Below are 16,964 nucleotides of genomic sequence, written 5' to 3'. Positions count from 1 at the left end.
ATTTTTTGACCCCATAACGATGTTATGGTGTTCTATGCTGTCCTACATAAAGCTGGCATTAATGCCTGTAGGGTAGCAAAGAACACTGCATCTTTAGTGTAAGCAGGGTTAAATCACTGCTCACGCCAGGGAGTCCCATGTATCATTGGATACCTGCAGCTCCCCTCTGGCCATTTTTAGTGCCCCAGACTTTTCGATGAGCTTTTTTAAATAGGAATTTAGATGCCTACTTGGAGATTGCGATATGAGCAGGGTTAAATCACACCACTAATAGCAGATGTCAGTGGATACTTGGGGCATCTGTAAGTCAGCTGGGGCCATTTTTAGTGCTCCAGACTTGCTGATGAGCTCTGTGAAGCACTGGAATCCAGCACTACACAGAACCCTTAAATTCAATTTAAGGAATCGTGGCGGAGCGATCGCACTCAGCCCCAGTTTTTCTGGGGGTCCAGGCAGTTTGGTTAGACCCTGGCAGGTTCTTCTAGATCAGGGGTTCTCAACCTTGTCCTCAAGGACCCCTACCAGTTAGGGATTACCTGGGTGAGTCTAAGGTGTTTTTTTTTTTCTCCCCCTTTTTCTAAACACCTTAGACACACCCAGGTAATCCCCAAATCCTGGACTGGTAGGGGGTCCTAAGGAGTGGGTTGAGAACCTCTGTTCTAGATGATTAGGACCGGAGCTGGCCTTTGCCAGCTGCCCAGCACCGATCTCTAGATCAGCGACTCAGACATTACTTTAATTACGAAAGCTGTCCGTAGTAGTAAAACCCACTTCTAATTTCAGAATTTATATTGGCAGTAAGTTACCTTAAGGTTGGGGTAAAGGTAAAGGTTAATGCTTTTTTTAGGGTTAAGATGGTGTATGGTTAAGGGTAAAATTAGGGTAGGCATACAGTTGGTTAATGTAAGGTGTGTATGGTTTATATAGTGTTTGTGTTGGTATAGCGGTGACATGGACTACAAACAATTTAGATTCTAAACTTGGGCATTTAACAGTCAGAACTGATATATTAATCTATTATTGTTAATTAGCGTTTTGGTCTGGTCTAACAAAGCTATAGCTTAAATTAAAGTTTTTGGTTCAGAATGTGGACAATTGGCTCTGTAAGAGGTTAACTTCATTTTTATTTACTTTTTTTTTGCGGGTTGTTTGTAAATAGTTTGACCGCTTTCTTTGCTAGGAGAAGCTCCTTGAGGAGGGTTGGGTTAAGTAGTAGTTTTAGTTCAGTCCTTGAAAAACCTCAGTACAATAAATATATGCTGTTTTAAAAAAAAAAAAAAAATAAAAAAAAAAATTTAAGGATACCCATCAAATGATTTAATTTTATATCCTTCCATTATATAATCTATCTTTTATACACTATGGCAAGTTTAGGCAACTTTTGGCACTCCAGATGTTGTGGACTATATCTCCCATAATGCTGTTACTGCCATAATGCTGGCAAAGTATCATAACATCGGGAGTGCTGAAGGTTGCCTAACACTGCACAATGTATTGTGCTCTCGTGAATACAGAGCAAAACTTGAAACTGTAACAGTCCAATATTTTGATATTGCACCTTTGCTCCAGTGGTGGATTCAGATAAAACATAGAACATTGGAATCATTTTACATAAATGCTAGTTTCAAGGTTCAGAATTTCCACTTGCTTTCTTCCCCATTGGTAGGTTTACATTTTAAGCTCTGGGATGTAAGGGCCAGGGTTTGTTGGCAAAGCTCTCTGGTTCCTGAAGGCTCCTGTGATCTGTTCTTCGTGTTAGGCAGCCACAAGGAGCTTGGGTTCCTCATCTGGTATAAGGCTCTCCTGTCCGCAGACTGGAAACCACGAGAGAATTCTACAGAATACTTTAACAAGTGAAGGAGATTTTGGCAAATAAATGTGAACATGACGTTGGGACCTGCATGTCATGTCTGATTACATTACCTTATTTGCCTACATATGCTTATGGGTTCCATTTTATTAAAAGCTTTGATTTAAAAAAAATAAAGATGAACATTTCATGTGCTAGATGTTGCATATAAAATTTACCCTAATTTGTGTAGGTGTGTAATAGCCAAGGATAGTAAATGGCTTTTTAAGCACTAATTTGTTAATATGCTGTTCAGTAAATGACTCCCTTCAGTTTGAAAAGAACTTGCTTGAACCCCTCGTCATGTAAAGATACTTGCTGTGGTGTTCTTTGAAAAATGTTTGTTTGGAATAGTTGTAAACAAAATGTTGTGCTGTAAGCATATCTATACCAATGATCTCAACATTTCAATTGTATGTGCTAGAAATGACTTGGTCCATTATCCTTAGTACTGTGCCAAGTGACACTACTTTTTTTTTTTTTCCCGATCTAAAAAAAAAAGTTTGTTATGCACAATATCTTTGAAAAAGTAATTGCAATTAATATAAGACACAGTTGGGACTGTATGTATAAGCAAATCATTGGCAAATGTCTTGCTATGGCAGGATCTTGCACGATAAAGAGGGGTTGCTGCTCATAGATTTATAGCACCATGTCCTCCCAAATAAATTATATTGTTTTTGAATTTTAGAGTGCACCTTTTAATTAAAATGTGAACTGTTATTTTAGGACAATATAATAAACTTTAAAACATCCTGTACAAGAATAGCCTAGTTGCAAATACAGGTAAATTTAGCAATCAACATCTCACTTGTAAGTAAAGGGACATATAGATTTCCCATGATGGTTACTTGGACAAGGTAAACTGTCCAGATGTTGCCATTACTGGCTTATACATGTATATCTTACCCTTACATGGTGCTTGATTGCATTGATAATCTTTTAACAGTCCTGATATAAGCAAACTGTCAAACAGGAAATCTGCTTTTTTTTTTAATTATTTTTTTTAAATACCGGAGCCACACTTTGCACACTTACCACAAGTGAATTTTAATTTGCTAATGTCCAGCAACTTGTGTGAATTATGTAATATATGTAATTATAACATAAATCAGACACTCTTGCTTCCCATTGTGCGAACTCCATCCACACACCTTTTTTATTTTAGTGATACATTTTGTGTTGCAATAAGTGTCAGGGTGAATCACCACAGTTACCTCGTGCCTGAACAGCTGACTCCACACAACAGCTGCCTAATCCTTCCTTCTCTCTGACAGCAGACATTCCAGGAAAGCAGTCTGTCTCATCACATTGTGTGTGGTTTGGATTTTTTCCCTTTTATACACGTTACAAATATCTGACATTCAAACATAGCAGTGCTGCCCTTGTTCACATTGTTTGTAAGGAGTTATGTATGGTAGTGGAACCATAATTAAATATAAACATTCAGGTTGTTTAAAATATTTATAAACAGGAAGCCAAATATAAAAGTCTAATTCATTAAACCTGGTTACACATAAAAATAGGTAAACACTTATTCATGGCTTTTTATGAAGCTGAGATGTGGAATAGAGATAGGGAAGACACAATTTAATTATTTTAAGTGATTAACCCCTTAAGCACCACATTTCTGGAATAAAAGGGAATAGTGACATGTCATCTGTCCGTAAGTGGTTAAAGATTGCTGAATAGCCATTGCCACAAACACTGAATATATTAATATGTCACTTACAAATTAACTAAAGAGTAAAAAGAACAAACTCCCATATATGACCATTTATATTTTGTTTACTAGTGCACTGTCATTTTCCTAATGTTGGTAGGTGCATCTTATCTTTTTGTGAAATGATAGGAGGAGGAGGAGGAGGAAGGGGGAAGGGGGGGGGGGATTCTGCACTTTTTTATAAATATATAATATGCATGCCTTGTTGCATGGTGTCTTTGCAATGACAGTGCTTTTGCTTAGTCATTTTAACCTTTTATAAATATAGCTACACATGCTGGTGAGTCACACCTGACCTGCATAATGCAGTAGATTTCAATCTTTTACCATTCCACCATAATATAATAAAGTATGGCTTAGAAAAATACTTAACTTTATAACTTTGTTCATGCTTAAATATGTTAATATTTAGCATGAAAAATGCATTGCTTGTTCAATTAAATTTTATTCACTATGGATGGAACTATGGTTTATTATATTTTTTGCCCTTTATTTTGTGATTTTTTTTTTTTTTTTTTTTTGAACATGGCATGTCATCCCATTTATGTACTAAATAAGGACTTGTCAACTAACTTGCATAGTTAGGGACTTAATAGTGTTTGTAGGAAAAACGGTGTTTAATTAGGGTTGTACTTTGTCGACTCATTTTTGATCATGGTACCACTTTTGGAGTGGCTTGAAGCACACTAAAAAACACTACTTCAGATTATAGTATTAATGCTTAAAGCCTTTTTAGGACGTTGGCTTTAACTGGATCTTGGGGTGGTGTTGGCATGCTCACTTTCTTTTTGGAGCAGCCTATCAAATTCTGACTTCCGGCTTGTATTGTACTGCTTGGTATACATTTGGAAACTGTTTTATTAAAGGAACAAAAGCACAATAACCACTGCCCTGTGCTTTATTAGTTATGGTGGCAGTAGTACCCTGATATCCAATGTAAGTTGTCAGACCCTTTGGTAACAGTTTGACTTCTTAGCTGGTGTCCAAACTCTGCACCTTTTAAAAAGAAATAGGTGTTTGTTGGTTTTTTGTTTTTGTTTGTTTTTTTTATAAATGAAGTATGACTAAAATAAATTTTTTTAGAAATCAATTTTTCTTGCAGATGTGCCTTAATTGGCCCTTTCAGACTTTATTTTTACTAAACCTACATTTTAACTGAATTGAAAGCTAAATTACAGAACTGGGCCAACAAAATTCTTACAGCTTGGATTTCTGAGTGTAGTTTTGCAGTGCAGTTTCCTGTTCGAAGTATTTCCTTGTAATTTGTAAGTGGAGCTCTAAAAAATTATTTTACATGCAAAAATTTGCTTACCCCTGATGCATCAATATGCAGGTCTTGATGGAATTTAACATGAACGAGAAAACAAAACACTAGTGCAGATGGTATTGAACAAAATGGAAATATGCAGACAAATATGTGGCTACACTCACAATATTTAGAGCCTGGATGATAAGGCTCAATAACGCAAGTGTGCTTTTGTATTTTTTTTTTCATTTTCTTTTTCCTTACACCTTGCAGTTTTGTTTGTGTTTTATGAAACCTACTCTTGGAGAAATTAACTTTTTTTTTTTTTTTAAACCTGCTTTTCTAGAGCACTGGAATTGAAACATTAGTGGATGAGCTTTGCTCTAAACTGAAAGATCTCCAGAGTAGCCAAGAAGAACATCTTTCCATAAATAAAGGTAAAACTGTGTTCAATTGTTAGAATATTTTATTGTAGTGAATGTGCTTATATACACGTTAATGTAGCACTTCTGTTTGTGATTTAGATTTTTAATTACTTGTGGCAGTTTCCTCAAGCTATTTGATCTTACACTCAGTGTAGGTGACCAGTATACAACTGACTGCAAATTAAATTGTTTTGCAAGTATTTTAATTTTGCATGATGCTAGCATATTCAAGAATACAGGGAACTGCACAGAAATGTATCCAGGTTCTCCAATAAAGTAAAAAAAAAAGTATAGGTATACAGGTCCAGGTTTATGATGACAGACATGAACCATTCTGGGGATTTGTCTTTGTATCTTGACTCACACCATTTAGAAGGTAGTAGCTTCTCATTTAATCTCCGCACCTTGAGTAAGAATGCTACATGCAAGTGTTCTCTGCTATGTCAGCATCAAGAGGGAGAAAATGACTTGAGTAATATAAAAATTCACAGGTAAAATATGTAATGTTCTTAACTTGACAGAGGAGAAGAGCAACAAGGACCTTGATCAATCTGGATCTCCCGAAGCTGCATCCCCTGCAGGGAAGGATCAGATAGAAATGTAAGTAATTTTTCTCCTTTCCTAAGCTGCTCTGATTTTATACTTTAATATTTAAAACTTGCATTCAAGCACTTAGGTCCCCTTTGAACAGCCGCTTACCGGCAAAACGTGCGTCGGGGCTCACTGTCAAGAGATCCCTCAGCCTCTTACATTGATAATTTCCACTAAGGTTGCTGACATTATTCTGACATACCTCCTATGGAATTAGGCTGTTAGAAATCTCGGCACGGGTCTCCTGCACGTTGTAATAGTAGATTTAGACCGATTACAACATTTAGTGTTCTTTTATTATTGCTGGAGGCTCTGTCATTATTCAGGTAGTTAGACTAGTTATTTGATTTGCCAGGTGCCCTTGAAGGCACAGATTTACTATATTTTCATTCTATACTAGTCTCTCTGTTCTATGCTAGGAAGTTAACTAGTTATTGTATTGATAGGTGCCCTTGAAGGCAGTTATTTTCTACTAGTCCTTTCTAGCTCTGTTTTGTGTTTTTTTGTTTACACTTTTAGTTCAGTAATTACCTTCTATTTAGGTAGCACGATTAGACTTGACTCTCTCTATTTAAGATTGTGTATATTGCTGCAGCCGTTATTGGGACCAAATACACATTCCTTTCTCTTATATCTCAAACAGCAGTTTAGGTGATGTTTATCTTTCACTTGAGGTTGATAGAACTCTCAGGTTGTTGCTAATTCTTTGTCTGTTTTGGATATTCTATTTTGCTCTTCATGTGTAATAACAATTTAGACATCTAATTGCAACAGTATCTTTCTACAGAGATTTCTTAGCCTGGGATCTCTTAAGAACTTATAAGCCTATACTCATTGCTAAGTGCATCCTCAATATATAGATCTCTATATGTGATTACTGACTTTACTATTTTACTCACGTTCCCTCACATTATTTTTTTTTGTTCTCACGTTTTAGTTTGTATGTATTTGCAACTATTATTATTCATTGCTATTAAGTTATGTTTTATGATCTATCTTTAGCCTAGAAAAATTTATTTTTGTTTACATTGCATTCAAGCATGCTTCAACTCAGTGTCTTTGCAAAGTTAGTGTAGAGAACTAGGTCTCCCTACAGAAATTAATTTACAACTGCAGTGATCTGAAAGGGGAGGAAAAATATCTGCATCTATTAGACTGCCCTTGTGCAGCATGTCCTCTTATTAAACTGTTCACACATTGTGAATCTTTAGTGGAACTGCAGCTGGAGGATAGTCTACATATTACATAAAACTATGCAGCACATGAACACATGGGATAAATATACCAGGATGAGAGGCTCATGATGGAGCTTTGGGAAATATGAATGTGTTTAGAGATTGTCCAGTTTTCCTAAATAGCTGGTTGCGTAATAGTAGAAATAGATGGTGTTGGTTACACTTGCTATTTCGATTCCCAGTTTCTCTCAACCCTCTCCCAATTTTTTTCCCCTTCATCCTAGGACTGCATTTGGTTATCTGAATTGTGTATAGCACTGTCAATGGCATTCTACTTAAAGTTGTATTTAGATTTGATGATACCTTATTTACTTAACTGTTATGAGACAGGCCTACTGGATAAAATCTTAAATTTGAATTTGTACCAATGTGCTATAATTCTTGTCTCTAGGTACTATGCTGCTTTTCCACCTCTCTCAGAGAAGCCAGTTTGCCTGCAAGAAATAAGGACTGTGTGGAACAAGTCCAAAGTTTGTTCTTCCAGTTCTTCCTCCTCTTCCACTGCCCCACAAACAAGCACGGAAACTCCATCCCCAAAGGATTGCAATAGTGAAAGTGAAACCATCATTACCAGCACGAACATTGGAGCTCCTAACACTGTACAGGGAAAGAACCAGCAACGTAAAGGCAAAATCGAGAAGGAGAACAAGTTAAGAAATGGTGCAAATGACGATAAAACTGCCTTATGCAAAAGTGTCAGGCACAAATGTAATGGAAAGACTCGTGGTAGATCCTGGTCATCTGGGTCAAGTGAAGGAGGGTCAAGTTCAAGTGGTAATCTGGGTGAAACAAAAATGAGGCTCATCAAAGTAAGACACAAAATCCGTGAAGTTAGAAATAAAAAGGGGAAAACCGGGCAAAAAATTAAAACAAAAAGCGGAGAGATGAAAAATGTTGCAAGCAGCAGTAGCGTAGGTTCTGTCAAACCGCTCTGTAAAAGGGTGAAAAGACAGGTTAAAGAATGTGTGTGTGAAAATGAAGGAAATGGCTTCTCAACAGAAAGGAAAAAGGATACAGAATTTAGAGAGGAGCCTTTGTGGTATACTGAACCAATCACAGAATACTTTGTTCCTCTGAATAGTAGAAGTAAACTAGAGACAACTTATCGGAAAAGACAGGATGACTTGTATAACACTTCAAAGGAAATTGAAGAGCTGTCTGAGTTTGTACATGGCCTACATTTAAATAACCACAATATTCATGAAACATACCTCTCAGCGGGTACTTTTATTGAGGGTCACTTTGTAGAAATGCCTGCAGTTATAAACAAGACGAGTGACCACACAGGGACCTCGAACTGTTCTTTTCAAGAGGACAATTATTTGGATGATGTTCATCCTCTCGAACTCACACACTTCTACGAAGTGGAAATTGATCAATCCATGTTGGATCCTGGTGCCTCAGATAGAATTCAAGGTGAAAGTCGTATCTTAAATATGATCCGACAGAAAAATAAAGAGAAGTGTGACTTGGAGGCAGAATCTTGCAGAGTGTTAAATGAAGAGAGTTTGCAAGGGGAAAGTGCAATATGGAGAGAATCAACCAGTTCTATTGGTACTGAAGGCTTTTTCTTGCAAGACCATGATAATTTGGCTCAATTTTGGGACTCCAGTTCACCATCAAGCTCTGCTGATGCAGATGGGGAGAGTTTGGGAGGGGACTCCCCAGATATATTTTCCCCTTTTTTAGACAGCACAAAGCTTAGTACACACTCGCATGCAGGCAATCAAGATATATTTTTTGATGGAGACAACTCATATTTTTCAGTATTTGAAGTGCAATGCGGAAATTCTGTCTTTTCGTTGCCCATGGAAAAGATGTTGAATGAAATGGGTAAACCAGAGTCTTGTTCCAGCACGAATGGCTTTGGAAAAACACGGTCTCGGTTACTGATATGGACCAAAAATAGTGCCTTTGATGAAAATGAACAGTGTTCGAATATTTCAACCAGAACCTGCAGTCCATGGTCACACTCAGAAGAAGCTAGGTCAGATACTGAAAATTGTAACAATACTTTAGAAGAGTACAGCTATGTGTGTGCAGATGATAACAATTATGTAGTCCCAAGAGTGACCTTAAGTTTCCAAGGTGAAGACTTGGGTGTAAAATCAAGATCTTTTCTTCAAAATGCAATTTCAGGAGAGGAGTCTGTTGTGGTCACCACCAAGAAATCAAAGTTAGAGTCTCTGTGTGGCATAAAGCTAGAGAAAGAACATCCAGAAATGTCTAATATTACAGAGGTTGGTAATCAATGTATCCAGCCTACACATGAGTACAGCTCAGGGGTCATTAAAGACATTTGGGTAAATTTGGCTGAAGGCAATCTGGAAAAAATAGAGGATCCGTTATTACCAGGAGACATAAATGTGTTTAGTTGTCAAGATGCAGAAGAAACCTTCAAAGAGCCCAATAAGGCTGTTCAACGATCAGAATATCACCTGTGGGAAGGTCAGAATGAGCTTCTGGAAAAAAGGGCATTCCTCCGAAGCGATTCTTCAAATATTGATGCTGGTGACTATACCACACCATCTAAACCCTGGGAGGGTAACCATGCAAAGGAAAATTCTTTTCTACTTGGAGGTGTTTATGGGGAGTTTAAAACCTTTAATGGTGAAGATGAATGGGCTGTTGTCCCACCTAGCATGGCCAAAGGAAGCTTGCTGGAATGTGCTACTACAGATGTTGTCACAATAGCAGGCACTGATGTTTTTATGACTCCAGGAAATAGCTTTGCTCCAGGTCACAGGCAGTTTTGGAAGCCGTTTGTATCATTTGAAGAGAACCACCCACCAAAAAGTGTAGATAAAGGCTTGAACAAAGGCTTTTCTTTCATACTACATGAGAATTTGCTTGGGGCGTGTAATAATTTTCAGTTAGAGGAGCCAGGGATGGGGTATACTTTCTCCTCTTTTGATTTGAGCAATCGTTTTTCACAAGTTCTTCATGTTGAATGCTCATTTGAACCTGGCGGGATTTGTGCTGGAAGCCCTGGTTTGAAACCAAAATCATTATGTCTGGATGCAGATGGTGATATTGGCCATCCAAGAGTTTTTGGTGTTGAGAGAACACAGTATAGATCAATCAGAATTTCTCCACGGACTCACTTTCGCCCAATATCTGCATCTGAGCTGTCTCCTGGAGGAGGAAGTGAGTCTGACTTTGAATCCGAAAAGGACGAGGTGGCTGTGCCTGCTAATAGTGAAGAAGTGTTTGATGATCCCCAGAATGACCTACAGCCACTAGAAGATGATGCAGAGAATGAGGGGCATTTTTATGGAAAGGCTGAGTTGGAATCTGGCAAGTTCCTGCCCAAGCTACAGAAGTCTGGAATGGAGAAAAGTGCACAGACTTCATTAGATTGTCAAGAAGAATCCTGTTGTGTGTTGTCGGTAGATAAGGAAGACAACCTAGACTTCAGGATTATAGAGTCTTTTGAAAGGGAGGTGATGGAGGACTCTAAAACGAACTGCAAAATGCTGGAGTCTGAGTCAAAAATGGACGAGAGCGCCAGCTATCGAATAGCGTTGAATGCTGTGTCTGCTGATCCGGAGGGACAAGTATGTATTAAACACTTTGTCATAGTCTTTTTTTGTTCATATTTCAGTATTGATGTTTGAAAAAAAAATTTTTTGAACACTCCTTTCAGATATTTTTCATGTTAAACCTTGAAAACCTCTTTCATATCTATATTCAAACCTGAACTGATATTTAGTTTGTGTTCCTTGGATTATTAATTTTTTTATTTTTTTTTTAATTTAACGTTAGACACAAAGAAACTATGCAAACAATCAATACTCATTCATGTAATAAGATATCCCCTTGTGAGTCTGAAAATTTTTTGTAGACTATATATATATATATTTTTTTTTTGTCTAAATTTTTATATAGAATAGAAAATGACGTGTGTTTTTATTTATTTATATTTTTTATTTTTTATAAAACATTGCAAAAAAATTCTATAATGCTAACTTGCTTTTTAAGGATCCTTCTGTGGACGTTGATCTTCAGGGAGTTAATGTCGTCAAGCAAATACCGTGCTGGTGGCAAAAAGCATTGTACTCCCCCTTGATCTACGAAGCCTCATGTGAATGTAAGTTGGACGTTGTGGGTCTTTTTTTTTTTTTTTTAAGAGTGGGAATGATGGAGCTAATTTTTTTTTTTTTTTTTTTCTCCCATCTCTCTCTCAATTCCTTTACAGACCCTCAATGTTGAGGAAATGAGAGACAGGGGAAGCAGAAGAGATGTGTCCCTCTGCCCTCCATGCATTCCCTAGGTGGCGCAGATGGCACTGGCTAAGAGTATTGGTATAGTGACGTCACTCCTCTTGGCATCATGGTGAAAGTGTGCCCATGCAAGGCAAATCGGTGTAAAGCAGAGGAGCACTGGTGCAACAGAGGTGGGTGTTACACAAATGTAACCCTCACCTCTGTAAGGAGATCGTGTTGGGAGAACTGAGGGCCAGATAAATGGCGATTTGTTTTCCTTAAAATTACAAATTAATAAAGCTACTTGACAATTTATTTGGAAGTACAGTGTTGCTTTTTTTGGCTTTTAGGTTAAGATTATGGAATGGTGGTGGGGGCACTTCCAGCTGACATTATTATTTCTATAACTTTTTTTAATATATAACGTATCATATCACTTTATTTGGCCTCCTTTTTAGTAAATGGTGTTTCACTCCAAATTTTGTGCAGCTGTCTTTATTCAGTAATTTTAAAATGTTTTATTCTCTCTATCCCCATTTCAGTACATTTTTGGAACATACAAAAATCTTGTGTTTGTGGTTATAAGGTGATGTAAGTGAAACCTATAAGTGGAGCACTGAAACATATACGGGATAAACTTACCTGGCATGAATTAACAACCGTGGCTGGTAATATGTAAGAAAGAGGAAAAAATACAATATAGTGCAGATGGTATGTTAAACCATAAAATATAGTGGTGGTGAAGTAGGAAAACTCACAATTGAAGGAGCCTGTGTATAAATACTGGCTCCGTAATAAAGCATGTATGATTTTAATGCAGCATCACACCCTCAATCTCCAGTAGGGAGTATCTTTTCCAGAGCCATGTGATCCCGGCTCTGAGGTATAATGGCTTAATGCCAATATATTAGGGGATGGCACTACCCCTATGCAGATTCAATAGGCTCCAGAGGATTTCATTGGTGGTGTAAGTGGATGGAAAGTGCCTCTTACTGCTCTGTAATCTCTAGCCGGGCCTGAGGGGAAGTTGATGTCAGCCTAGGATTAGTGCCATCCCCTCATATATTGGCATCAAGCTAATATACCTCAGAGACGGGATCACAAGGCTCTGAAAAAGATACTCCATACCGCGGATTGAGGGTGTGATGCCTTAAAAGCATTCATGCTTTTATTATGGAGCCAGTATTTATACACAGGCTCCTTCAAATGTGAGTGTTTCTTCTTCACCACCACTACATTTTGTTGTTGTTTAACGTCCCATCTACACTATATTGTATTTTTTTTTTTCCTCTTTAATATTACCAACCATGTTTGTAATTAAGTCACGCCGGGCGCTCCACTTAGGTGTCTGTTTCACTTACACTACCTTTATAACCTTTAGATTTTGTGTCTGTGGGGAAGAGGATATTTCCACACAAGTGTTTAGAGCTGCTGCCATTCATACCTGGATTTTAGCACCTTGTTAAAACACACATTCCTCCCATAAGGAGGTATTTTATATATATATATATATATAATTTTTTTTTGTTTGTTTTGTTCTTTTCTGTATAAATAAAATCTGTTGTAAGCGGTTCTGACCCTGTATACAAATGCAGGACTGATGTCAGATATTGTACTAAAAGACTTATAATTGGCCTTTATACAGGCCCATGCACACTTCTCACTATCTACCATAATAGGTCTCGGCGCAGCTAATACTGCACCAATTGCGACCATACACTTCTCGCAGTAATTAACCAGATTATCGTTTTTTTGATCAGCCAATGATTAATAATAGCCACACTAAGTAGTTTATAACACGTGCATATGACATATTGACTGTTATTATAATGTGAGGATACACTTGGCCTCTGTGTAGGCTCGTGCACACCCATTAATTGCCATGATAAGCCTCTGCGTAGGCAATGATGCAGCAACTTTTATTTTTTCAGTATGCCAACTACAATATTACAAACGAAATAAAAATCAATTTAAAACAAAAATATCTGTGTCTACATTACAGCTCATCATGTGAAGATCAAGGAAGAAAACTGTGATGATGGGAATGTTAAAGAAATTCCCAGTGCTGCATGGCATCCTTTAGAGAACCAGAATGTATGTATTAGTTCTACAGAAACTTGCATTTCATACTGTCACATCTACATGTCTTATAATGTTTGCATGAACAGGTACTTAAAAGTGCCATTAAACTATATCAATGGTGTGTGGGCCTTTTTTATTTTTTTTATTTTTTTATTATATAAATATAATAAAAGCCCGTGTTTAGCACTAGTGCTTACTTTGACTGAAAACAAATGCTAAGATTTTGATCTCTATTGCCAGCTTTTTCAATAGAATACCAAAATTCTTACCCTCTGGAACATTTTAATTACAAAAACCTTTTTTGTGATCTTTGTAGTTTAATGTGGCACTGTCACCCCCTTCATGAAATACTTGTTTTGACGGTGTTTGAATTTCAATGAAATTCCAACCTAGTCGAGATGTACAGAGACAAAGTAGGGACTATTTTGTCTATGTATATATTTTTTTCTCTGCCCGACTTTCTTAGACTCTTGGCGGAGCTACAGAGTCCGTTCATATAAATAAATCTCTTCCTTTACCAGACCCCTGTGGCACTGTCATTGTCAGGTCTTTGCAAACTTTGCAAAGTCCCCAGACGGTGACAGTGCTGTATTCTATGTTCAGTTACCTGAACAAATCACTGTAACTTGTAATTTTAATTTAAGCGAATTTGAAGAATGAATATGCTGTAGAGTTCTGTATAAGGATAACATTTTGCGGACTGTAATATTTGACGCATGTTCTTTTTCTAGGCTTCTGCATGTAATGATGCCAAAGCTGACATTGAATATGGTGCTGGAATAAATCCCAGCTGCTTCAGGAAGAAGATGTATTCAAGTGACAGCTCGAGTTCTGACACCTCTTCAGATGACTTGCAACACTGGGCTGATCTTTGTAGAGAAAAACTTTACTCCCGCACTCAGCTGTGAAAGGGCTTACAGCTGTAGTTGTGGGAAGGAACCTTGTCGTGGGGTTGTTGTGGTTTCTTTTCTTTTAAATTTTTATTTTTTTTTCCTTTAGTTTATCTTATTTTTATTTTTAATTTTTTTTTATTTTTGCAATTTTAGGTTTTTATTTATTTTCCACTCTATTTTAGTAGCTGGCATATACAGCACAATTTTTTTTTTTTTTTTTTTTTTTTCCTCTCTCTTACAACTGTTTTCACCTGTTTCACTTTGTAGAGCCTACACTAGATTGTGTTGTCAGATGAAGAATGGATGTGCATGTGCTTGTGTTTGTAGAATCACTGCTTTCAACATCTAAATTGCATACCATTTTAACCTTTTTAGCTATAGCTAGATTTACCATCTTGACATCGTAGAAATCTGCAGTTACTTCTGCCATTCAGAGACTTTTGATTCTGGAAAAAAATATTCTCTAAAAACTAGGAGAAGAAAAAAAACACTGTAATCAATCAGTGCCTTTCTGAATGCAGGAGAGAATAGCATGAGCGACTTGCCCTATCTTCATTTAAAGAAAAATAAACAAAAAAAACAAGTTAGGAAAAACAAAAAAATAGATAATTGAAGTAGATGCAATGAGATTGTGCTTTAGAGACTTAAAGAATACTGTGTTTTCTATCCTATGATAATTTGCCCTCACCAAGAGGATAATATAGTTTGATATTAATGCTAATGGCAATAGCCAAGGATTTAGTAAATAATGCATGTATCCCTGTTTGCTGTGTACTTTGTTCTGTTTTTGCCCATAATTAAATAAAATCTTATTTTAAACCAACAAATAAAATTAAAATCGAATTGTGCGTGTTGAGTTGACAAACATATTGGTGGCTTCAGACAATGTCCTTGTAAGTAAAGAGTGCACCTAGCCCAGATATCCTCTCAAACGTTAAGTAAAAGATGTTTTTTGTTGGTCTCAATTATGTCTGCCCACAGAACCCACATGCTGAAAAGCAAGTTGTGCTAGAAAAACTTGGAAATTCTGCTGCAGCCTGTAAATGCCACAGAAGTTTTACTTCAAATCCTGTGGCCATTGCCATTGGCTCTTTAGTATTTGTTGCTATTATTTAGCCTAGTTAATTTTATGTTTTGTAAGAATGCTAGAGAGCAAGAATTTGTGTGTGGCAAAAAGAAACTCATTTTAACATACATGTGTGGTTGTATATTGATCTATGTATAATTTTTTTTATTTACAAATTCTGCACACTGTCAAACGTAACAGTGCATAGCTAGAAAAAAAAAATCTTTCTGTGCTTTTAACATTTATGCAAATTATGCAAGCACACTAAGAGCAATATTTGAAAATAATTTACCAAAATCCAACACATGCTTATGACACCAGAGTTTGCAAAAAACTGTGTATTGCTTTGGGACATGAGCAATCCTAATATCAATAACACTGTAATAAATTCTGTTATATCAACAATTGATCCTGATCAGACATACACATTCATGGACAGAATAGATAATAGAGATTTTTTGGGAATTGTTCAATGTTTTATAATGTACTCTGAATTTAAATTCAGTAGTGGAATTTAACATGGTTGGTTTCAAAATGTCAGACCTTTATGGTTTGAAAGAATATGAAATACATGCTGGATATTTGTCTTATGAATCTTTCTTTCCATTCTGACAATTTTGTAAATTCCATAGAATATATATTCAGATTAGATTTACAGATATTGATAGTTTACCCCCTGTAACTTTCACTTGTTTAAGTGAACAGTTAATAAATATATATATATATATATATATATATATATATATATATATATATATATATATACACACACAACAAACACTTATTTTTTTTTGTTTTGACCTATTTCTGGAGCTTCCTTAAAAAGTTGTATGTAGAACCTGCACTGAAAATATTTCCTCACAGACCTAGAACGTTTTGGTTTTTTTATTAAAAATATTTTCATTGTTTCTTTGCAAAATAATTCTTATAAGCCTTTAGGCTAATGTAATACATTGAACTCCTAAAGAAAATAGCAGCAATTTTTTTTTTTTATGCATTTCATGGATGTATTGAGGATTTGGATTTAAAAGAAAATACTCATCCTAATCATAGATATTATTGCCCTGTCCTGCTTACACCCCACTATGCCCACTATTTTGTTTTGTGACTTCATAAAGGTAGATAGATATAAGCTGTATCAAGTTGGTGGTTTGAATAGACCCTTGGGTTAAATGTAAAAACTACCTTTCTATGATGTTTCCATTCTGAGCTCATGTGGATTTAGTTCACACAGCTGGCAGATTGCTTGAATTATGTCCTAGACAATTAATCCTTATTTTGCCCTGCCATTGATAATGTAACCACGTTATTTGCTTCAATTTCCAATATTGGTTGCATTCAGCATTTTTAATTTATTTTGTACGTTTAAAACCTTCGTATCTTTCGGTACTCCATATCCCCAGTTCAAACCTTCTACCTTACAAGGTATAGTTATTGAACTATAAATTCAACAACTTGGCTATTTTTTGTAAAAAGGCAGTAGGTCTGCATAGAGTTTTGTGAAGAAATATCAGCAATGTCTGGCCCTGCATATTCATCCGTGCTGCTCAGTCAGCAGATTTTTATTTTCTTTGAGAATTTTAAAAACACAAGCTTAAAATCTTTATATAAGTGAGTACAGAAGTCTTTAAAATCTACTTTATTCAAGC

General features: G+C 36.4%; 1 protein-coding gene across 1 annotated transcript in view; it reads left to right on the top strand.

Moving 5' to 3' along the window:
- The window catches only part of KIAA0232 (KIAA0232 ortholog), a 28,858-nt gene extending 13,384 nt beyond the window's left edge, over window positions 1–15,474 (top strand). Inside the window, exons 4-9 of the mRNA XM_063457746.1 lie at window positions 5,165–5,255; window positions 5,765–5,843; window positions 7,461–10,626; window positions 11,051–11,159; window positions 13,277–13,368; window positions 14,088–15,474. Of these exons, the coding sequence (XP_063313816.1) occupies window positions 5,165–5,255; window positions 5,765–5,843; window positions 7,461–10,626; window positions 11,051–11,159; window positions 13,277–13,368; window positions 14,088–14,264 (3,714 nt within the window). The 3' untranslated portion in view covers window positions 14,265–15,474. The remainder of the gene's footprint in view (window positions 1–5,164; window positions 5,256–5,764; window positions 5,844–7,460; window positions 10,627–11,050; window positions 11,160–13,276; window positions 13,369–14,087) is intronic.
- The last annotated feature ends 1,490 nt before the right edge of the window (window positions 15,475–16,964 follow it).

Source organism: Pelobates fuscus, chromosome 6, assembly GCF_036172605.1.
Source record: "Pelobates fuscus isolate aPelFus1 chromosome 6, aPelFus1.pri, whole genome shotgun sequence".
In the NCBI taxonomy this organism is placed as follows: Eukaryota; Metazoa; Chordata; class Amphibia; order Anura; family Pelobatidae; genus Pelobates; species Pelobates fuscus.
Note: the sequence above shows the minus strand (reverse complement) of the source record. Positions and strands in the feature narration are given on the sequence as shown.